This window comes from Chiloscyllium punctatum, chromosome 34 (assembly GCF_047496795.1).
Source record: "Chiloscyllium punctatum isolate Juve2018m chromosome 34, sChiPun1.3, whole genome shotgun sequence".
Lineage (NCBI taxonomy): Eukaryota > Metazoa > Chordata > Chondrichthyes > Orectolobiformes > Hemiscylliidae > Chiloscyllium > Chiloscyllium punctatum.
The window spans coordinates 50568463-50592127 of NC_092772.1; the positions used below are offsets into that span (position 1 = coordinate 50568463).

General features: G+C 51.8%; 1 protein-coding gene across 8 annotated transcripts in view; it reads left to right on the forward strand.

The window, feature by feature from the left end:
* The window catches only part of LOC140458827 (sodium channel regulatory subunit beta-1-like), a 94905-nt gene that overhangs the window by 30631 nt on the left and 40609 nt on the right, over positions 1–23665 (forward strand). For 2 of the 8 annotated variants that reach the window (XR_011953716.1, XM_072553487.1), the window contains exons 1-2: positions 8300–8318; positions 9137–9194. Coding sequence is in view for 6 of the 8 variants with exons in the window: in XM_072553487.1 (XP_072409588.1) it covers positions 8316–8318; positions 9137–9194 (61 nt within the window). In the remaining 2 variants the exon portion in view is untranslated. Of the gene's footprint in view, positions 1–8299; positions 8319–8429; positions 9195–23665 lie in introns of those variants that run through there. The other 6 variants (XM_072553488.1, XM_072553490.1, XM_072553491.1 and 3 more) reach the window with 6 other exon arrangements.

The window sequence follows — 23665 nt, forward strand, 5'->3', positions numbered from 1 at the left end:
GCATGGCCAATCAATCAAGCCTTCACATCGTTGGACTGTGGGAGGAAACCGGAGCACCCAGAGGAAGCCCATGCAGACACGGGGAGAATGTGCAAACTCCACAGTCACCAGATCCGTCACCCAAGGGTGGAATCAAGCTCCACATCCTTGGTGCCATGAGGCAGCAGTGCTAACCACTGAGCCACCATGCCACTCAAAATTGTTCAGATGTTTGCTGATTTTAGTTTTGTATCCAACAGAGACAATGAAACAGAGAGAAAGAGCCAGAGACTCATGCAGATGGAAGAAGTCCATTTTCACAGAGGTGCTGCATTTATCCGTCTCCAAACTCTGGATTAGAGGTGCTGGAAGAGCACAGCAGTTCAGGCAGCATCCAAGTAGCTTCGAAATCGACATTTCAGGCAAAAGCCCTTCATCAGGAATAAAGGCAGTAAGCCTGAAGTGTGGAGAGATAAGCTAGAGGAGGGTGGGGGTGGGGAGAAAGTAGCATAGAGTACAATGGGTGAGTGGGGGAGGGGATACTTTCCCCTGCCACCGCAGGAACTGTAAAACCTGCATCCACACCTCCTCCCTCACCTCTATCCAAGGCCCTAAAGGAGCCTTCCACATCCATCAAAGTTTTACTTGCACATCCACTAATATCATTTATTGTATCCGTTGCTCCCGATGCGGTCTCCTCTACATTGGGGAGACTGGGCGCCTCCCAGCAGAGCGCTTTAGGGAACATCTCCGAGACACCCGCACCAATCAACCACACCGCCCCATGGCCCAACATTTCAACTCTGCCGAGGACATGGAGGTCCTGGGCCTCCTTCACCGCCGTTCCCTCACCACCAGACGCCTGGAGGAAGAACGCCTCATCTTCCGCCTTGGAACACTTCAACCCCAGGGCATCAATGTGGACTTCAACAGTTTCCTCATTTCCCCTTCCCCCACCTCACCCTAGTTCTAAACTTCCAGCTCAGTAACTGTCCCCATAACTTGTCCGGATTTGTCCTCCCTGCCTATCTTCTTTTCCACCTATCCACTCCACCCTCTCCTCCTTGACCTATCACCTTTGGGCGGCACGGTGGCACAGTGGGTAGCACTGCTGCCTCACAGCGCCAGAGACCTGGGTTCAATTCCCCCCCTCAGACGACTGACTGTGTGGAGTTTGCACATTCTCCCCGTGTCTGCGTGGGTTTCCTCCGGGTGCTCTGGTTTCCTCCCACAGTACAAAGATGTGCAGGTCAGGTGAATTGGCTATGCTAAATTGCCCGTAGTGTTAGGTAAGGGGTGGATATAGGGGTATGGGTGGGTTGCGCTTCAGCGGGGCGGTGTGGACTTGTTGGGCTGAAGGGCCTGTTTCCCCACTGTAAGTAATCTAATCTAAACCTTCATCCCCTCCCCCACTCACCCATTTTACTCTATGCTACTTTCTCCCCACCCCCACCCTCCTCTAGCTTATCTCTCCATGCTTCAGGCTCACTGCCTTTATTCCTGATGAAGGGCTTTTGCCCGAAACGTCGATTTCGAAGCTACTTGGATGCTGCCTGAACTGCTGTGCTCTTCCAGCACCACTAATCCAGAATCTGGTTTCCAGCATCTGCAGTCATTGTTTTTACCTCCGTCTCCAAACTGTCAGGACTGGGGAGAAGTCTTGAGATGTGCAGAAATTGGTGAGAAGAAGCACAGTAATAGGTGTCATCAAGGAGGATGTCCCATTAGGCTGTAAACAAAACATGAGTTCAGTAAATCCATGTTCAGCACAACTGAGTTGAGTTATCAGTTGTTTTAGGGGCCTTGGGAAAAGACATTAGCTGCAGAAAATAGATTCAATTGGATATGCAGCAATTTGTGAAAATAAGAGTGGCTTTTCAGAGTTTGAGTATCTGTCAGGGTATTGCTGGAATTAAAAAGAATAAACTTTTCAGATATTTATAATAAAATGTTTCCAATAGTTCCAGTCTAAAGTCTATGTTTTTTGTGTGTTTTTTTAATGTTCTTTTGTTGAAAGTGTACTGAAAATATTCACAAGAGGTTGTCAGTGACTAGTCTCCCTCATTTAGAAGGAAATAAAAACTTATGGCAGATCAAGTCAGGTTTTGTTCTGGAATTTGACCTCCTTGATGTTACCATTAGCTGGGTTCATAACAAACTGGGGTTCTTTCTGGGATTAAAAATCCTTGAATTTAAAAGGGATTTAAGTGTGACACTGGAAAAGCACAGCACGTCAGGCAGCATCCAAGGAGCAGGAGAATCAAAGTTTGGGGCATAAGCCCTTCATCAGGAATGCGTTCATTCCTGATGAAGGGCTTATGCCTGAAACATCGACTCTCCTGCTCCTTGGATGCTGCCTGACGTGCTGTGCTTCTCCAGCACCACACTCTTGACTCTGATCTCCAGCATCTGCAGTCCTCACTTTCTCCTTTAAAGGGGATGTGCCCACTTCCTTTAAATAAAACACAGAAAGATACGGGTCATAGAATCATGAGCATGGAAACAAATCTTTTTGTCCAACTCATCCACGCTGGCCAGATATCCTAAATTAATCTAGTTCCATTTGCCAGCACTTGGCCCATATCCCTCTAAACCCTTCCTATTCACGTCTCCATCCAGATGCCTTTTAAATGTTGTCATTGTACCAGCCTCCACCACTTCCTCTGGCAGCTCATTCCATACACGTACCACCCTCTGGGTGAAAAAGTTGTTCCTCAGAGTCCTTTTTAAATCTTTCCCCTTTCACCTTAAACCTATGTCCTCTAGATTAGATTACTTACAGTGGGGAAACAGGCCCTTCGGCCCAACAAGTCCACACCGCCCCGCCGAAGCGCAACCCACCCATACCCCTACATTTACCCCTTACCTAACACTATGGGCAATTTAACATGGCCAATTTACCTGACCTGCACATCTTTGGACTGTGGGAGGAAACCGGAGCACCCGGAGGAAACCCACGCAGACACGGGGAGAACGTGCAAACTCCACACAGTCAATCGCCTGAGGCGGGAATTGAACCCAGGCCTCTGGCGCTGTGAGGCAGCAGTGCTAACCACTGTGCCACCGTGCCGCCCACTAATTTTAGTTTTGGACTCTCCCACCCTGGGTAAAGACCTTGTCTATTCACCCTATACATGCTGGTCATGATATTATAAACTTTTTAGGGTCACCCCTCAGCCTCCAATGCTTCAAGAAAAATAACCCCAGCCTATTCAACTTCTCCCTAAAACTCAAACCCTTCAGTCCTGGCAACATCCTTGTAAATCTTTTTTGTACTTTCTCAAAATTAACAACATCCTTCCTTTAGAAGGGAGACCATAATTGTATATAGTATTTCAAAAGAGGCTTCACCAATGTTCTGTATAGCCAAAATGTGACATCCTAACTCTTACATTCCTCTACATTGGGTTATGACCAATGAAGGCAAGCATACCAAATGCAGTCTTCATCACCCTGTCTACCTGCAACTCTACTTTCAAAGAATTATGAACTTGTTCAGACGATCTCTGTTCAGCAACCCTCCCCATGGCCCTTCCATTAATTGTGTAAGTCCTGCCCTGTTTTGCCTTACCTGAATGCAACTCTAAACTCTATGTGCCACTCCTCAGCCCATTGGCCTATCTGATCAAAAACTCTTTGTACTCTGAGATAATCTTCTTCACTGTCCACCCAGTTTGGTGTCACCTCCAAACCTACTAACCATGCCTGCTGTACTCACATCCAAGTCATTCATATAAATGACAAAAAGTAGTGAACCCAGCACCGATCCTTGTGGCACACCACCAGTCACAGGCCTCCAGTGTGATAAACAATCCTCCATCCCCACCCTCTGTCTCTGACCTTCACACAATTCTGTATCCAACTGGCTGACTGTCCAAGATCCCATGTGATCTAATCTTACTAATCAGTCTACTATGTAAACCTTGTCAAGCACTTTGCTGAAGTCCATGTAGACAACATCTACCGCTCTGTTTTCATCAGCCTTCTTTGTCACCTCTTCAAAAAACTCAATCAAATTAGTGTGAAATGATTCCCTTCCCCCTCCCCCCCAGGCAAAGCCATGTTGACTATCCCTGATCAATCCTTGCCTTTCCAAATGCATGTAAATCCTGTCCCTCAGAATTCTCTCCAACAACTATTTAAGAAAGGTTGTAAGGAAAAGCCAAGGAACTATAGCCCGGTGAGCCTGAAGTCGGTGGTGGGCAAGTTGTTGAATGGAATCCTGATGGATTTACTTGTATTGAATAGGAAGGGTTCAGAGGGATATGGGCTAAGTGTTGGTGAATGGGAACAAATTAGGTTTGGATATCTAGTCAGCTTGGATGAATTGGACCGAAGGTTCTGTTTCCATGCTGTACATCTCTATGACTGCAACTCTATTAACTTACACATCATCTAAGGCTCACCAGTCCATAATTCCCTGGCTTTTTCTTACAGCCTTTCTTAAATAATGGCACCACATTAGCCAACCTCCAGTCTTCCAGCTCCTCACCTGTCACTATATCAGTGATGCAAATATGTCAGGAAGAGGCCCAGCAGTCACTTCCTTAGGTTCCCACAGAGTTCTGAGAAACACCTGATCGGTCCCTTTCAGCTTATTAAGACCTCCAACACCTCCTCTTCTGTAATATGTAATATGAACTCTTTTCAAGATATCACTATTTATTTCCCCAAGTTCCCTCGCTTCCTTGTCCTTCTCCATAGTAAATACTGATGTAAAATATTTATTTAGTATCTGACCCATCTCCTGTGGTTCTGCATATAGACAACCACCTTGCTGATCTTTAAGGAGCCCTATTCCCTCACTAGTTACTCTTATGCCCTTAAGGTCTGCTTTTTCTCTTCTGAGTGTGGTTGCTGTTTTTCAATCAGAAATACCATATGTTTCTGGTTTATCAGTTCTTGGATCACCTGATCATTCCTGACAAACCAATCTTGGTGTTTCCTGTTTAAGTGACTGACCGAGTTTTTGGGGCATTGATGATGCTGACCTTGAGGGTGGACCAGAGACTGTCCGAATCCTGTGACTTGGTGTTCCTGAGGGTCACTAGGTTTGTGGGGAGGAGCTGGTTATATGAGGCTCTGTTTTTCAGGTCTGTAAGTGCCTCAGTATTGAACTCCTTGTGGCTCTGATTCTGTTGTTCTTGCTATGGCAGGGCTGTACTTATGTTTACCTTGGCTCAGATCAGGCGATGGTCTGTCCAGCAGTCGATGGCTCCTGTCCCATGGCGCATCTGATTCTAATGTCTTTCTGATCTCTTGCTCTGACAATAACACAGTCAAGGAGGTGCCAATGTTTTGCAGCTAGGGGCCACAGCAACTGATGAAATGAACTACAAGTGCATGGGAAAACTTAACTGATGTAGCCATCTGCTGTGATGGGGAATGGGCTGCCTGAAAGGCAGGTGGAAACACAATCAACAGGAATATTTAAAAGAAGAATCATTATTGGGCAATCTGGGAAAGATGCAGAGGATGGAGTGGGGCAAATTCTTTCAAAGAGCCAGCGCAGAATTGATGGTCTGAATAGCCTCCCTCAGTGCTGTGATGTGCCATGATTCAATATACAAATTATTCTCTTTTGTACTAGAGGTTGCTTTATGGAATTGGTCTCTGAGTAGATTCTGTCATAACCACCCTCAATTCATTAGCTTGTTTCTCGCACTGTCTCTTTCTTTCTCTTAGATTAGATTACTTACAGTGTGGAAACAGGCCCTTTGGCCCAACAAGTCCACACCGACCCTCCGAAGAGCAACCCACCCAGACCCATTCACCTAACACTATTTACCATGGCCAATTCACCTGACCTGCACATTTTTAGACTGTGGGAGGAAACCAGAGCACCCGGAGGAAACCCACGCAGACACGGGGAGAACGTGCAAACTCCACACAGCGCCTGAGGTGGGAATTGAACCCGGGTCTCACCACTGAGCCACCATGACCATCTCTCTCTCTCTCTCTCTCCAATGTAAACTCCATACCTCATTTTTTTTTAAAGTCATGTCAAATTTTTTAGAAGATTTCTCACCATGAGCCCCGTTAGATCAAATTCATCTTATTAACTATCCCTCATATCCCTATAATCAAACAAAGAACTGCAGATGCCGGAAATCTGAAACAAGCCAAAACCAAAATTGCTGGAGAAACTCAGCAAGTCTGGTGGTTTCTGTGGAGACAGAATGTTCCCCGAAGTTCTGAAATAGATGAGTGAGTTGCAATGATAGTGAGTTCATGGACCACACTGCAGCCTGCTGCAGTCAATGAGCTGGAAGTGAGTTCCTGATCACACAGTGTCCGTGCTGGAGCGTTACAATGAGAGTTACAGGTGCAGCCTAGGGTACAGCAGTGATGTGCAGAAGTATCCTGTAAGTAGATCAGGGTATACCATGAGGGTTCTTCGACGTTGGCACATGTCAAATGTCAGTGCTTGTAGATATGAGATGTGCCCTTAGGTGTTGGTGCACATTGTCTAACTTGGAGATCATTCAGAATAAATGGTGAACTGAAATCACCAGCTGCTCTCTCTTTGGTTTCCTTTTCAAGTTTCCCCAGTGTGCAGCCTATTTGATAAACTGGAGGCTGTATATGAATGAGTCTAGATCAGAGTGGTGCTGGAAAAGCACAGCAGATCAGGCAGCATCAGAGGAACAGGAAAATCGACGTTTTGGGCAAAAGCCCTTCATCAGGAATATATGAATGAGGTGAGTTTAATTCAACGTGTCACATGTCAAGATCATAAAAATGTGCAATGAGCTGCTCCCAATGCTGAGGTGAGGCTACTGGATTCTGCCTTGTTCTGCCACACCATTCCCTCACAGCCCACATCACTCAGAGCCTGAGAAGATTGTGGAATCTACATTATACAAGGGATGTGATGACACTAGAGCAGTTACAGAGGAGATTTACCAGTGTGTTACCAAGGCTGGAGAGTTATCAAGTGAGATTGGTCAGATTAGGATTATTTTCCTTGAAGCAGATGAGATTGATAGCAGATATAATTGAGATGAAGTTACGAGGAGGAGGGGGCATAGAGAGGGTGGACAGGAAGAAACGTTCTGCCTAATGGAGAGATCAATGATAGGGCCACAGATTTAAGGGAAGGGGAAGTTTTTGAAGGGATGTGTGGAGAGGATGGTGGGAATCTCATAAAGGTGGGAAAGACAGGAACTCTCAGAAATATTTAGATGTGAACCTGTGATGCCAAGGCATACAAGGCCACGGGCCAAGCGCTGGAAAATGGGATTGGAATAGATAGGTGGCTGTCTTTGATTAGCATGGACATGATAGGCTGAAGGGCCCTTTTCTGTGCTGTGGATCTCTATGACCCTAAGATTTCGTCTCTAATTCAATCATTAGAGCTCCTCTCTCTCTAATCTAAATCCCTCCTTCACTCGATCATTCAGAACCCCCAATCTATCTCATGCAAATCCAACTCTATCACATTATCAATCAGAACTTCTCTCTCTGTGACACTGAGCTTCTCTCTTTCTCTCTCTACTTCTTTCTGACATCCAATCTCCATCCCTTCTTCCTCCTCTCCTCTCCCTTTCAAGTTTGCAGATGAGACCAAAATTGGAGGTGTAGTGGACAGCAAAGAAGGTGACCTCAGAGTACATCGGGATCTTGATCAGATGGGCTAATGGGCTAAGGAGTGGCAGATGGAGTTTAATTTAGATAAAATGAAAGGTGCTGTATTTTGGAAAGGCAAATCAGGGCAGGACTTATACACTTAATGGTAAGGTCCTAGGGAGAGTTGCTGAACAAAGAGACCTTGAAGCGCATGTTCATAGTTCCTTGAAAGTGGAGTCGCAGGTCAATAGGATCGTGAAGAATGCTTTATTGGTCAGAGTATTGAGTACAGGAGTTGGGAGGTCATGTTGCGGCTGTACAGGACATTGGTTAGGCCACTTTTGGAATATTGTGTACAATTCTGGCCTCCCTCTCCTCCAACCCTGGCAAGGATGTTGCCAGGGTTGGAGGATTTGAGCTACAGGGAGAGGCTGAACAGGCTGGGACTGTTTTCCCTGGAGCATTGGAAGCTGAGGGGTGACCTTATAGAGGTTTATAAAATCATGAGGGACATGGACAGGGTGAATAGACAAAGTCTTTTCCCTGGGGTCAGGGAGTCCAGAACTAGAGGGGCATAGGTTTAGGGTGAGAGGGGAAAGATATAAAAGAGACCAAAAGGGCAACTTTTTCTCACAGAGGGTGGTGCATCAATGGAATGAGCTGCCAGAGGAAATGGTGCAGGCTGGTACAATTACATCATTTAAAAGGCATCTGGATGGGGACATGACGAGGAAGGGTTTCGAGGGATATGGGCCGGGTGCTGGCAAATGGTACTTTATTAATTTAGGATATCTGGTTGGCATGGATGGGTTGGACTGACAGGTCTGTTTTTGTGCTCCTGTTCTCACTCCTCCCTCTCTGTCTCCCCTCTGACACAAGCCTCTCTCTCTAACCCCTCTCTCTCTCCTTTCCCTCTCACTCCCTCTCTCCCTCTTTCTGTCTCTCCTCTCTCTCCTCCCTAACACCAAGCCTCTGTCTCTCTCCCTCTCTCTCCTCTTCTTCCCTCTCTCCATCCTGTCTCCCTGACACCTAGCCTCCCTCTCTCTTTCCCTTCTTCTCTCTGTCTTTTCTCTCTCCTTCTCTCATCCCTTGCTTCCCTCTCTCCCTGTCTTTCTCCTTCCCTGACACCAAGCCTCTATATCTCACTCTCTCTCCCTAACGCAGAGTCTCTTTCTGTCTCCCTCTCGTTCTCCCCTTCCTCTCTATCTCTCTCTCTCTCTCCTTCTCTCCCTCCTCCAACCCCAACCCCCAACGCTCTCGCACTGCAGTAGTCAATTTGCCGAGCTGAGAGCTTTGGTAAACAGAATCCGATCTCTTTGACTGAGAGGGTGAGAGAGGATTGTGTGGCCGCAGCTCTCAGCTAAAAATACCGTCCCCAAGACAAGTCAGCAGATGAGACCTTGGATTGTGGCTGGACTGCCTCAGTGGGGTTAGAAGGACCTAGTCGCAGGAACCTGATGGATTTGGGGTGACTGCTGGATCAAACAGTGTGTCGGTATTTGCAGGTTGTGTATCCTTTGCTGCAGGGACCGCTGTTCTGATTCTCATTGAGGAGCTCTCTCTCTCTCTCTCTCTCTCTGTGTTGCAGGAAATGATGGGGCTCATGAAGCGAGGCCTCCTGTATGCGGCATTCTGCCTGGTCTGGGGTAAGTGGAAGCGGAGTCGGAATCCTGGCCTCAGGCTTGGCATGTCCTTGGAGCAGAGGCCGGGCAGGGGCTGAGGGCTGGGGGATGGGAACCGGGGGGAGCCGGGGGGTGGGATTCCGTTGCTGCCGTTTTGCGGCCGACTCCTATGGCCCCGCAGTATCTACAGCCAGAGGCCACTCTGCCCGCTTTCAGCAACGAGAAGATACTAGCGCCTCCCGTCCCCACCTCTTCTCTGTCTCCTTTCCTCTTCCCCCACTCTCTCTCTCCATCCCTTCCGCTCTCTGTCAAACACTCTCACCTCTCACTTTCTGTAAACCCCCTCACACCCTCATTCACACTTTCTCTCTATCCCCCACTCTCTCTCTCATGCACTGTCACCCTATCCCACTCTCTCCCTCACCTTCTCTCAGAATCTCTCTCTCTCTCTCTCATTCTCTTTATTCTCTCTCATAATCTCACACACACTTTTGTTATGTCTCCCTGGGTTGGTTCACTGGAAGTCAAGCCCCCGCTCTTCCTGCAGTCATTATAAAAACGACCATTTGATTAAACTCCGAAATTGTCCCAATTCTGTTTCACCGTCACATTCAGGGTAAAGGGCGATGCACAAGTTTCCATTAACAAGCAGGTAACTAATTGTCATGATCAAAATTTTCTTAACTAGTAGCAAGAACGAAACATGAATAGCTAATCCATAACTCTACAACTTAAACTCTGTCTCCTCTTGAAAAATTCCCAATACACACAAAAACAGATAGGGGCTCCTTGTCCTGGGAAGGGTGTGAATAAATTGACGAGATTGCAGAAGGGGTTTGCACGACAGGATTCCGTTCAGTTCGGATGAAACATTGGAGATGTTGGAGAGGAAAGGATAGATCTGGTAGAGCATCTCCAGATAATGAGCGTCTGGGCAGATTGAATAGGGAGAAACTGTTACAAACGCAGCGAATGCTGGAGAAACTCAGCACATTAGACAGCATCTGTGGAGAGAGAAAAAGTTGATGTGTTGAGTCTGGTATGACTCTTCACTTCTCTGATAACCTGTCCTCAGAAGATAGTAACTCTGGTTCTGGAAACAACCTGGGGAAGCTTCACTGGGCTGCTGCCTGACTGGCTGGGTTTTTCAGAGGTGGTTCCCAGTGCTGAGTGCCCTCCCTGGTCAACGTGCACACCTTATTGACAGAGATATAGCTGTCGTCTAATTAATACATTCCATAGTTTTCATAAAACCCCAGTAGTTTCATTCCCAGTCAACACTGAAGTGAAGGCCATTCAGCTTTTCTATTACACTATCGGTATCTTAGTTTTAATAGGTCTCGGGAGGAATTAGGACATGGGGTGAATGGGAGTCGGGGGGGGGGTCAGACTGTGGGGTGAATGGGACACAGGGGGAGTTAGAACACAGGGAAGATGGGACGTGGGGGGAGTTATGACATGGGGAGAGATCGGACACGAGGGGAGATGGGACATGGGGGGACTTAGGACATGGGGGAAGTTGGGACATGGGGGGAGTTAGGACATGGGGGAAGTTGGGACTTGGGGGGAGTTAGGACACGGGGGGAGATAGGACTCAGGGGGAGATGGGACATCGGGGGAGTTAGGACACGGGGGAGTTAGGACACGGGCGGAGATAGGACACGGGCGGAGATAGGACACGGGGGAGTTAGGACACGGGCGGAGATAGGACACGGGGGAGTTAGGACACTGGGAGGTTAGGACATGGGGGGAGTTAGGACATGGGGGGGTTAGGACACGGGGGTGTTAGGACACGGGGGGAGTTAGGACATGGGGGAGTTAGGACACGGGGGGGTTAGAACACGGGGGTGTTCGGACACGGGGGGAGTTAGGACATGGGGGAGATTGGTCATGGGGGGGAGTTAGGACACGGGGTGAGTTAGGATATGGGGGTTTTAGGACACAGGGGGTGTTAGGACACGGGGGTGAATGGGACACGGGGGAGGTAGGACACGGGGGGAGTTAGGACACGGGGGGAGATGGGACACGGGGGGAGTTAGGACACGGGGTGAGTTAGGATATGGGGGTTTTAGGACACGGGGGGAGTTAGGACACGGGGGTAGATGGGACACGGGGGGGAGTTAGGACACGGGGGTAGATGGGACATGGGGGGAGATGGGACACGGGGAGAAGTTAGGACACGGGGGGAGATGGGACACGGGTGGAGTTAGGACACGGCGGAGTTAGGACACGAGGGGATTTAGGACACAGCGGAGTTAGGGCACGGGGTGAGTTAAGACACGGGGGGTGTTAGGACACAGGGGTGGTTAGGACATGGGGGGAGTTAGGACACCGGGGGAGTAAGGACACGGGGGGAGTTAGGACACCGGGGGAGTAAGGACACGGGGGGAGTTAGGACACCGGGGGAGTAAGGACACGGGGGGAGTTAGGACACCGGGGGAGTAAGGACACGGGGGGAGTTAGGGCACAGAGGGGAGTTAGGACCTGGTGGGAGTTAGGACACGGGGGGGGATGTGATACAGCGGGAGTTAGGACACGGGGGGAGATGGGACATGGGGGGAGATAGGACACAGAGGGGGAGTTAGGACGCGGAGGAAGTTCGGACACGGGGGAGTCAGGACACGGGGGGAGTTAGGACACGGGGGGAGTTAGGACACGGGGGTATTTAGGATACAGGGGGGAGTTAGGACACAGGGGGGAGTTAGGACACGGGGGGAGATGGGACACGGGGGGGGAGATAGGACATGTGGGAAGTTGGGACACAGGGGGAGTTAGGACACGGGGGGGAGATAGGACACGGGGGGAGTTAGGACACGGGGGGAGTTAGGACACGGTGGGAGTTAGGACACGGGGGGAGTTAGGACACGGGGGGAGTTAGGACACGGGGGGAGTTAGGACACGGTGGGAGTTAGGACATGGGGGGATTTAGGCCACGGGTGGAGATGGGACGCAGGGGGAGTTAGGAAACGGGGGGAGTTAGGACACGGGGGGAGTTAGGACACAGGGGGGAGTTAGGACACGGTAGAAGATGGGACATGGGGGGATTTAGGCCACGGGGGGAGATGGGACATGGGGGAGTTAGGACACGGGGGTAGATGGGACATGGGGGAGTTAGGACACGGGGGTAGTTGGGACACGGGGGGAGTTAGGACACGGGCGGGTTAGGACACGGGGGAGTTAGGACACGGGGGGAGTTAGGACACGGGGAGAGTTAGGACATGGGGGAGTTAAGACATTGGGGGGAGTTAGGACATGGGGGAGTTAGGACACGGGGGAGTTAGGACACGGGGGAGTTAGGACACGGGGGAGTTAGGACACGGGGGGAGATGGGACATGGGAGGAGTTAGGACACGGGGAGAGTTAAGACATGGGGGAGTTAAGACATTGGGGGGAGTTAGGATATGGGGGAGTTAGGACACGGGGGAGTTAGGACACGGGGGGAGATGGGACATGGGAGGAGTTAGGACACGGGGGGAGTTAGGACCTGGGGGAGTTAGGACCCGGGGGAGTTAGGACACGGGGGGAGTTAGGACCCGGGGGAGTTAGGACACGGGGGAGTTAGGACCCGGGGGAGTTAGGACCCGGGGGAGTTAGGACCCGGGGGAGTTAGGACCCGGGGGAGTTAGGACACGGGGGGGAGTTAGGACCCGGGGTGAGTTAGGACATGGGGGGGGTTTAGGACACGGGGGGAGATAGGACACGGGGGAGTTAGAACACGGGGGGAGTTGAGACATGTGGGGAGTTAGGACACTGGGGGAGATGGGACACGAGGGGAGTTAGGACACGGGGGCAGTTAGGAAACTGGGGGAGTTAGGACACGGGGGTGAATGGGACACATGGTGAGTTAGAACACAGTGGGAGTTAGGACACTGGGGGAGTTAGGACACAGGGGGAATGAGGACATGGGGGGAGGTAGGACACTGGGGGAGTTAGGACACTGGGGGAGTTAGGACACAGGGTGAATTACGACATGGGGGGAGTTAGGACACTGGGGGAGTTAGGACACAGGGGGAATTAGGACATGGGGGGAGTTAGGACACTGGGGGAGTTAGGACACAGGGGGAGTTAGGACACAGGGGGAATTACGACATGGGGGGAGTTAGGACACTGGGGGAGTTCGGACACGGGGGAGTCAGGACACGGGGGAGTCAGGACACAGGGGGTGTTAGGACATGGGGGGAGATGTGACACAGTGGGAGTTAGGACACGGGGGGATTTCGGACACGGGGGGAGTTAGTACACGAGGATGTGATACAGGGGGGAGTTAGGACACGGGGGGGGAGTTAGGACACGGGGGGAGATGGGACACGGGAGGAGTTAGGACGCGGGGGGAGTTAGGACTTGGGGGGTGTTAGGACATGGGGGAGATGTGACACAGTGGGAGTTAGGACACGGGAGGAGTTAGGACACGGGGGGAGATGGGATGCGGGGGGATTAGGACACGGGGGGAGTTAGGACACGGTGGGAGTTAGGACATGGGGGGATTTAGGCCACGGGGGGAGATGTGACACAGGGGGAGTTAGGACATGGGGGCAGTTAGGAAACGGGGGGAGTTAGGACACGGGGGGAGTTAGGACACAGGGGGGAGTTAGGACACGGGGGGAGTTAGGACACAGGGGGGAGTTAGGACACGGGGGGAGTTAGGACACGGTAGAAGATGGGACATGGGGGGATTTAGGCCACGGGGGGAGATGGGACACGGGGGGAGTTAGGACACAGGGGTAGTTGGGACACGGGGGGAGTTAGGACACGGGGGGAGTTAGGACACGGGCGGGTTAGGACACGGGGGGAGTTAGGACCCGGGGGAGTTAGGACACGGGGGGAGATGGGACACGGGGGGAGTTAGGACACGGGGGGAGATGGGACACGGGGGGAGTTAGGACACGGGGGGAGTTAGGACACGGGGGGAGTTAGGACATTGGGGGGAGTTAGGACATGGGGGAGTTAGGACACGGGGGAGTTAGGACACGGGGAGAGTTAGGACATGGGGGAGTTAAGACATTGGGGGGAGTTCGGACATGGGGGAGTTAGGACACGGGGGAGTTAGGACACGGGGGGAGTTAGGACACGGGGGAGTTAGGACACGGGGGGAGTTAGGACACGGGGGAGTTAGGACACGGGGGGAGTTAGGACACGGGGGGAGATGGGACACGGGGGGAGTTAGGACACGGGGGGAGTTAGGACACGGGGGGAGATGGGACACGGGGGGAGTTAGGACACGGGGGGAGATGGGACACGGGGGGAGTTAGGACACGGGGGGAGTTAGGACACGGGGGGAGATGGGACACGGGGGGAGTTAGGACACGGGGGGAGTTAGGACCCGGGGGAGTTAGGACACGGGGGGAGTTAGGACCCGGGGGAGTTAGGACACGGGGGGAGTTAGGACACGGGGAGAGTTAGGACACGGGGAGAGTTAGGACATGGGGGAGTTAGGACACGGGGGGAGATGGGACACGGGGGGAGTTAGGACACGGGGGGAGTTAGGACACGGGGGGAGATGGGACACCGGAGGAGTTAGGACCCGGGGGAGTTAGGACACGGGGGGAGTTAGGACACGGGGGGAGTTAGGACATGGGGAGAGTTAGGACATGGGGGAGTTAAGACATTGGGGGGAGTTAGGACATGGGGGGAGTTAGGACATGGGGTGAGTTAGGACCCGGGGGAGTTAGGACACGGGGTGAGTTCGGACACGGGGGGGGTTTAGGACACGGGGGGAGATGGGACACGGTGTGAGTTAGGACATGGGGGGAGTTAGGACACAGAGGAGAGATGGGACACGGGGAGTTAGGACACGGGGGGAGTTAGGACACGGGGGGAGTTAGGACACAGAGGAGAGATGGGACACGGGGAGTTAGGACACGGGGGGAGATAGGACACAGGGGGAGTTAGAACACGGGGGGAGTTGAGACATGTGGGGAGTTAGGATACGGGGGGAGTTAGCACATGGGGGAGTTAGGACACTGGGGGAGATGGGACACGAGGGGAGTTAGGACACGGGGGGAGATGGGACACGAGGGGAGTTAGGACACGGGGGCGGTTAGGAAACTGGGGGAGTTAGGACACGGGGGTGAATGGGACACATGGTGAGTTAGAACACAGTGGGAGTTAGGACACGGGGGAGTTAGGACATGGGGGGAGTTAGGACACGGGGGGATTTCGGACACGGGGGGAGTTAGGACACTGGGGAGTTAGGACACAGGGGGAATTAGGACATGGGGGGAGTTAGGACATGAGGGAAGATGTGACACAGTGGGAGTTAGGACACGGGGGGGAGTTAGGACACGGGGGGATTTCGGACACGGGGGGAGTTTGGACACGGGGGGAGTTATGACACGGGGGGATTTCGGACACGGGGGGAGTTAGGACACGGGGGGATTTCGGACACAGTTGAGATGTGACATGGCGGGAGATGGGACACGGGGGGGAGTTAGGACACGGGGGGAGATGGGACATGGGGGGAGATGGGACACGGGGGGGAGTTAGGACACGGGGGGAGATGGGACACGGGGGGAGATGGGACATGGGGGGAGATGGGACACGGGGGGGAGTTAGGACACGGGGGGAGATGGGACATGGGGGGAGATGGGACATGGGGGGAGATGGGACACGGGGGGGAGTTAGGACACGGGGGGAGATGGGACATGGGGGGAGATGGGACACGGGGGGGAGTTAGGACACGGGGGGAGATGGGACACGGGGGGAGTTAGGACACGGGGGGAGATGGGACACGGGGGGGAGTTAGGACACGGGGGGAGATGGGACATAGGGGGAGTTAGGACACGGGGGGAGATGGGACACGGGGGGGTTAGGACACGGTGGGAGTTAGGACACAGGGGGAGATAGGACACGGGGTGAGTTAGGACACGGGGGGAGTTAGGACATGGGGGTGTTAGGACATGGGGGGAGATGGGACACAGGGGGAGTTAGGACATGGTGAGAGATGTGACATGGGGGGAGTTAGGACACGGGGGGGGTTAGGACTTGGGGGGAGTTAGGACACGGGGGGGCGGGTTAGGACACGGAGGGAGATGGGACACGGGGGGAGTTAGGACATGGGGGGTGAATGGGACACGGGGGAGTTAGGACACGAGGGGAGTTTGGACACGGTGGGCGGGTTTGGACACGGGGGGAGATGGGACACGGGGGAGTTAGGACACGAGGGGAGTTTGGACACGGTGGGCGGGTTTGGACACGGGGGGAGATGGGACACAGGCGGGAGTTAGGACACGGGGGGAGATGGGACATGGGGGGAAGTTAGGACACGGAGGTAGTTAGGACACGGGGGTAGTTAGGACACGGGGGTAGTTAGGACACGCGGTGAGATGGGACACGGGGGTAGTTAGGACACGAGGGGAGTTTGGACACGGTGGGCGGGTTTGGACACGGGGGGAGATGGGACATGGGGGGAAGTTAGGACACGGGGGTAGTTAGGACACGCGGTGAGATGGGACACGGGGGGAATTAGGACACGGGGGAGTTAGGAAACGGAGGTAGGACAAGGGGGGAGGTTGGATACAGGTGGAGTTAGGACACGGGGGGGTGTTAGGACACGGGGGGTGTTAGGACACGGGGGAGATGGGACATGGGGGAGAGTTAGGACACGGCGGAGATGGGACACGGGGGGAGTTAGGACACGGGGGGAGATGGGACATGGGGGAGTTGGGACATGGGGGAGTTGGGACATGGGGGAGATGGGACATGGGGGGAGTTAGGACACGGCGGAGATGGGACACGGGGGGAGTTAGGACATGGGGGAGATGGGACATGGGGGGAGTTAGGACACGAGGGTGATGGGGCATGGGGGGAGTTAGGACACGGGGGGAGATGGGGCATGGGGGGAGTTAGTACACGGGGGGAGATGGGACACGGGGGGAGTTAGTACACGGAGGGGAGATGGGACACGGGGAGTTAGGACACGGGGGGAGTTAGGACACGGGGGGAGTTAGGACACGGGGGGAGTTAGGACACAGGGGGAGTTAGGACACGGGGGGAGATGGGACATGGTGGAAGATGGGACATGGGGGGATTTAGGCCACGGGGAGAGATGGGACGCAGGGGGAGTTAGGACATGGGGGCAGTTAGGAAACGGGGGGAGTTAGGACACGGGGGGAGTTAGGACACAGGGGGGAGTTAGGGCACAGGGGGGAGTTAGGACACGGTAGAAGCTGGGACATGGGGGGATTTAGGCCACGGGGGGAGATGGGACACGGGGGAGTTAGGACACGGGGGTGAATGGGACACGGGAGGAGTTAGGACATGAGGGGAGTTAGGACATGGGGGGGTGTTAGGACACAGGGGGCGTTAGGACATGGGGGGAGATGGTACACGAGAGGGAGTTAGGATATGGGGGGAGTTAGGACACGGGGAGTTAGTACACTGGGGAGTTAGGACATGGGGGGGGTGTTAGGACACGGGGGAGTTAGGACAGGGGGGGGGAGTTAGGAAACAGGGGGAGTTAGGACACGGGGTGAATGGGATACGGGGGGAGTTAGGACACGGGGGGAGTTAGGACACAGGGGGAGTTAGGACATGGGGGAGTTAGGACACGGGGAGTTAGACACAGGGGGAGTTAGGACATGGGGGGAGTTAGGACACAGGGGGAGTTAGGACATGGGGGGAGTTAGGACACAGGGGGAGTTAGGACATGGGGGGAGTTAGGACACAGGGGGAGTTAGGACATGGGGGAGTTAGGACACGGGGAGTTAGACACAGGGGGAGTTAGGACATGGGGGGAGTTAGGACACAGGGGGAGTTAGGACATGGGGGGAGTTAGGACACAGGGGGTGTTAGGACATGGGGGGAGTTAGGACACAGGGGGAGTTAGGACATGGGGGGAGTTAGGACACAGGGGGAGTTAGGACATGGGGGCAGTTAGGACACAGGGGTGTTAGGACACGGGGGGAGATTGTACACGGCGGGGGGGAGTTAGGACATGGGGGGATGTTAGGACACGGGGGAGTTAGGACCCGGGGGGTGTTAGGACATGGGGGGAGGACATGGGGGAGTTAGGACATGGGGGGAGTTAGGACACAGGGGGAGTTAGGACATGGGGGGAGTTAGGACACAGGGGGAGTTAGGACATGGGGGGAGTTAGGACACAGGGGGAGTTAGGACATGGGGGCAGTTAGGACACAGGGGTGTTAGGACACGGGGGGAGATTGTACACGGCGGGGGGGAGTTAGGACATGGGGGGATGTTAGGACACGGGGGAGTTAGGACCCGGGGGGTGTTAGGACATGGGGGGAGGACATGGGGGAGTTAGGACATGGGGTGAATGGGATTCTGTGTGGATGTAGAACATGGCTGAATGTTATTGAGAGTTGGTTGAGTTAGAACAATACAGTACAGGAACAGGCCGTTTTGCCCTCTTCGCCTGGGCCCACACATTTTGCCCTTACATCCTGAAACTGTCTTCACTTACCCGATCTGTGCCCCTCTTTTCCCTTCATATTCATGTATTCATCCAGGTGTTTCTTGAATGCTCCTATTGTGTCTGCTTCCACCCCCTCCTCTGGCACCATGTTCAAGGCACTCACCACCCTCTGTGTGAAAAATCTGCCTCACACATCTCTTTTAAACTTCCCACTTCCTGCCCCATGAGCCTGTGTCCCCAGTAATTGACTCCTCCACCTGGGAAAAAGCCTAAGTTTTCACTCTCTCTGTGCCATGCATAATTTTATAAACCTCTATCAGACACCCCTTAACCTCCTGTATTCCAGTGAAAACAAATGCAGTCTATCCAACCTCTCTTCATAACTAACGTCCACCATAACAGGCACCATCCTGGTGAACCTTTTCTATACCCTCTCCAAAGCATCTACATCCTCCTGATAGTTTGGTGACCAGAACTATTTACAATATTCCAAGTTGGGTCGTACTGAAGCTCTGTAAAGCTGCAGCGTAACCTGCCTATCCTTATACTCAGTGCTGCTTCCATTGAAGGTAAGCGTGCCATAGGCCTTTTATACTCCCTTATTTACCTGTGCTGCCACCTTCACTGATCTGTGGACCTGCACACCCAGATCACTCTGCATATCATTACTCTTTAGGGTTCTGCCAGTCACTGTATAATTTCCACCTGTTCTTAACCTTCCAAAATGCATCACTTCACATTTGTGTGGATTAAATGCCATCTGCCGTTTTCCTGCCCATGCCTTCAACTGATCGATATCCTGCTGTATACTCTGATTGTTATCCTCACTACCTGCAATCTTTGTGTCTTAGGATCAGGTGAACGGTAATTGAAGCTGTAGAGTTAGTGTACTTAGGGCTGTTACGACATTGGGTGGATGGAACTCGGTAGAGGAAGTTAGGACACGGAGATAATGGGACTGAGGGTGGAGGGAGTTTGGATATGGGGTGAATGGGATTGTGAGGGAGGTAGGACACCGATTAGGATTATTTCTTGGGATGTGGAATTCATTAGTTAGGCTAGCTTTTATTGTCTGTCCCTTGAATTGGCCCTTCATTGGCTGTCGAATTACTGGTAGTGAGCAACTTGTTGAAGTGCTTCAGTCCATGTGCAGTAGTTAGGGCCACAATGCCAAGGAGTGCCAAGATTTTGATACTGAATGAATGGTGTCCTATTTCCTGGTCAGGATGATAGTAGTTTAAAAGGCAACTTGTAGGGAATGAAATTCTGATTTAAATTCTCCTCGATGGAAGTGGTCATGTATTTGGAAATGTTCAGGGACCTGGCTGACTTTGCTGCAGTGTATCTTGTAGATAGTATACACTTCTGCTACTGAGTGTAATTGGTGGAGGGATTGGATGTTTGTGGATGTGCTGCCAGTTAGGTCAGCTGCTTTGTCTGAATGCTGTGTATTCTCAGGTGTGCCATGCATAGGGTTAATGCTGACGGGTTGGGAGTGGTAGATTAACTATCCACACGGTACTTCTGCAGTATGATCATAAAATGAGCTTGAACCCTAACCCTGATTCCAGGCAGAACGTTTTGGCAACATCAAAGAAGCAAACAACATGTCCCCTCACCTCTACCTCTCTCCCTATCATTTTGCTAATGATGGCCTCACGTTACACATGTTCCTTTTGTCCTCTTTGCTTCTATTTTCAGCATCATTTCCTCCATTGCTCATCAAACAAGTCAAGGGATGGTGGGATATGGCGCAAGGGCAGGCAGAAGGGATTAGTTTAATTTGGTGTCATGTTCGATACAGCATTGTGGGCCGAAGGGCCTGTTCCTGCGTTGTGGCGTTCTATGATCTGTGTTCTATGAGGTTACGTCACATGCGATTTGGCTTGAGAAAATTTGTGTTAATTCAGTCTTATTAACCCATTCATCTCCAAATCAGGATTTAAGTTGTTCTTGACAGTTTGCTCCAATATTTGGTTTTCTCTGGTCTAGCTTCTATTTCCAAATTTTTGTTCATCTTTCTTTCATCACTGGGTGTGACATTTCCAACTTTTTACTATTCTGTCAGTTCGTGATTGACCAAGGAGGACTAAAAGATTGTGATCAGATTTCTTGCTGTATCTTCCCGAACTGAACTGGGTCATGTCTGCACAGGCTGACTTGAGGAATGTCAGCTGATCTCTCTCTATCTCTTTTTGTTTACCAAAACTGATCCGGTGTCAAGGTAGACAAGCTGCAGGCCCAATCCTTCCTGCTGTTCTCTTGCACAACTGTCTTCATCCACTTCTTTCTCACAAACTCTTGTCTATCTCTTTTGAAGTAACTCCACAGAGGCTGGTATCCCACCGTTATGTCACCCTGTATTAACACATGCATAATACTCGACACTGGTCTGGCTTCCTCAGAGCTAACTCTCAGAGAGAACAGAACCCCCAACACTCCTATTTCTATCTGTCAGCCAGGGCTCCCTGATTGTAACAAGTTAACAGCCCCAATCAGGGAACTCATATTCTATCAGGTCCACCTGGTTGACCTTATTGTAATCATGACATCCCTCCCCCTCTAAGTCCAGGGACGTAGGTCTGTTCTTTTTCTTGTAACCTCTCCTGAGGCATTTTCACCCCAGGCCCATTTCCTCTGACTCAGCCTCAGATATGGGCAGCATGTACTGCACTGTAGCCCACCTCTTGTGCCTGGACCATCTCAGAATAAACTCATCCTCTTGTTGAGGCAGTAAAAGCATCAAGGCTGCAGCATCCACTGTGCATATCTCAAACCCTGAGATTTCTTTAACACTAGATGGCAGGGGAGGTGGGAGGGGGGCTGAACTCACAGATTCTGACAGCCTTTCCAGCTGTTCTGAGGGTCCGGGTATGTTTTATTCCTGTCCCGTTTGTGAGTTTGCAGCTTTCATGTGGTCCAAGTGCTTGTTCAGGACCACCTTACCTACCTGACCTCACATGGACCATGCCTCTTATTTATTCAGGGCCATCCCTGTGGTTTTAGCACCAAAATTTGGCACCTGAAGTAAACTGTCCCTCTCATTTAGAAGAGTTTTGTGTCCAGCATTGATGATCTTAATGCTGTTTCACCCTCCCCCAGGCCTGGGAAGATCAGATTTAACCTGTTGCAGAGTCTTCTCCCCACGAGCAATTCTGCTGGAGTTATATCTGTAGATGTACGAGGGATAGTCCTATATAGGAACTGGGATAGTTTGGTATTAAGTGAAGCTATAGGCTGTTTCTTTAAACCTGCTCTTTCCGCCAGGCCTTTGGAGAATGGATGGGTATATGCTGAATGCCATTTGATTTTAGGAAATACTTGAATTTCCTCCTGGTAAATGATGGCCTGTTATCTGTGACCTCCTGGAGACTGTGTATTCCAAACGATGCTTGCAGCTTTTTTAATGACTTAGATGAGGACATAGAAGGATGGGTTAGTAAATTTACGAATGACACTAAGGTCAGTGGAGTTGTGGACAGTGCAGAAGGATGTTGTAGGTTACAGTGGGATATAGGGGCGTGAACAAGGACAGAACGCCCCTGGTGCTCACCTTCCACCCTACCAACCTTCGCATAAACCAAATCATCCGCCGACATTTATGCCACCTCCAAACGGACCCCACCACCAGGGATATATTTCCCTCTCCACCTCTTTCCGCCTTCTGCAAAGACCGTTCCCTCCATGACTACCTGGTCAGGTCCACACCCCCCTACAACCCACCCTCCCATCCTGGCACTTTCCCCTGCCACTGCAGGAACTGTAAAACCTGCGCCCACACCTCCTCCCTCACCTCTATCCAAGGCCCTAAAGGAGCCTTCCACATCCATCAAAGTTTTACCTGCACATCCACTAATATCATTTATTGTATCCGTTGCTCCTGATGCGGTCTCCTCTACATTGGGGAGACTGGGCACCTCCTAGCAGAGCGCTTTAGGGAACATCTCTGGGACACCCGCACCAATCAACCACACCGCCCCGTGGCCCAACATTTCAACTCCCCCTCCCACTCTGCCGAGGACATGGAGGTCCTGGGCCTCCTTCACCGCCGCTCCCTCACCACCAGACGCCTGGAGGAAGAACGCCTCATCTTCCGCCTCGGAACACTTCAACCCCAGGGCATCAATGTGGACTTCACCAGTTTCCTCATTTCCCCTTCTCCCACCTCACCCCAGTTCTAAACTTCCAGCTCAGTAACTGTCCCCATAACTTGTCCGGACTTGTCCTACCTGCCTATCTCCTTTTCCACCTATCCACTCCACTCTCTCCTCCCTGACCTATCACCTTCATCCCCTCTATTGTACTCTATTCTACTCTCTCCCCACCCCCACCCTCCTCTCACTTATCTCTCCACACTTCAGGCTCACTGCCTTTATTCCTGATGAAGGGCTTTTGCCTGAAACGTCGATTTCGCTGCTCCTCGGATGCTGTTTGAACTGCTGTGCTCTTCCAGCACCACTAATCCAGAATCATTTAGAATGACAGCCTACCGCTGAGTTCGAACTCAAGCTATGGTGGCACAGCTTTGTTCTGTTTGAGAAGCTCTAGCAGGGACTTGTGTTCTATTAATATTACAAATTTAAGTCCATAATAGTATTGGTGGAACCTTCTCATGCTAAAGCTGACTGCCAAACGTTCCTTCTCTATCTGGACACATTTTTGCTCTACATCAGCCAAAATCTGGGAAACATACCCTATTGGCCATTCCTCTCCATTGGGCCATCTGTGAGCCAACACTATCCCGATACCAAACAGGGAGACATCACATCTCAGCGCCTTCACTCCCCTAAAGCCTATGTCTTGGCTATGATCCCATTTCCAAGGCTGACCCTTTCTCAGTAGCAGATGTAAGGGTGCCAAGATGGAGGCCAGGTTATGTACAAATTTTCCATTATAATTCACTAGTCCAAGGAAAGACCTAAGCACTGGTATAAACATGGGATGTGGGGCACTTTGATCACCTTCACTTTAGCTTCCAATGGGTGTAATCTAGTCTTGTCAGCTCTGTAGCCCAGTTAGGTCACTGGGGTGCCTGGAACACACATTTTTCCCTTACAAAGACTACACCTGCCCTGGGAGAAACATCTAAGGACAATGTTCAAGTTCTCCAAGTTCTCTTTCT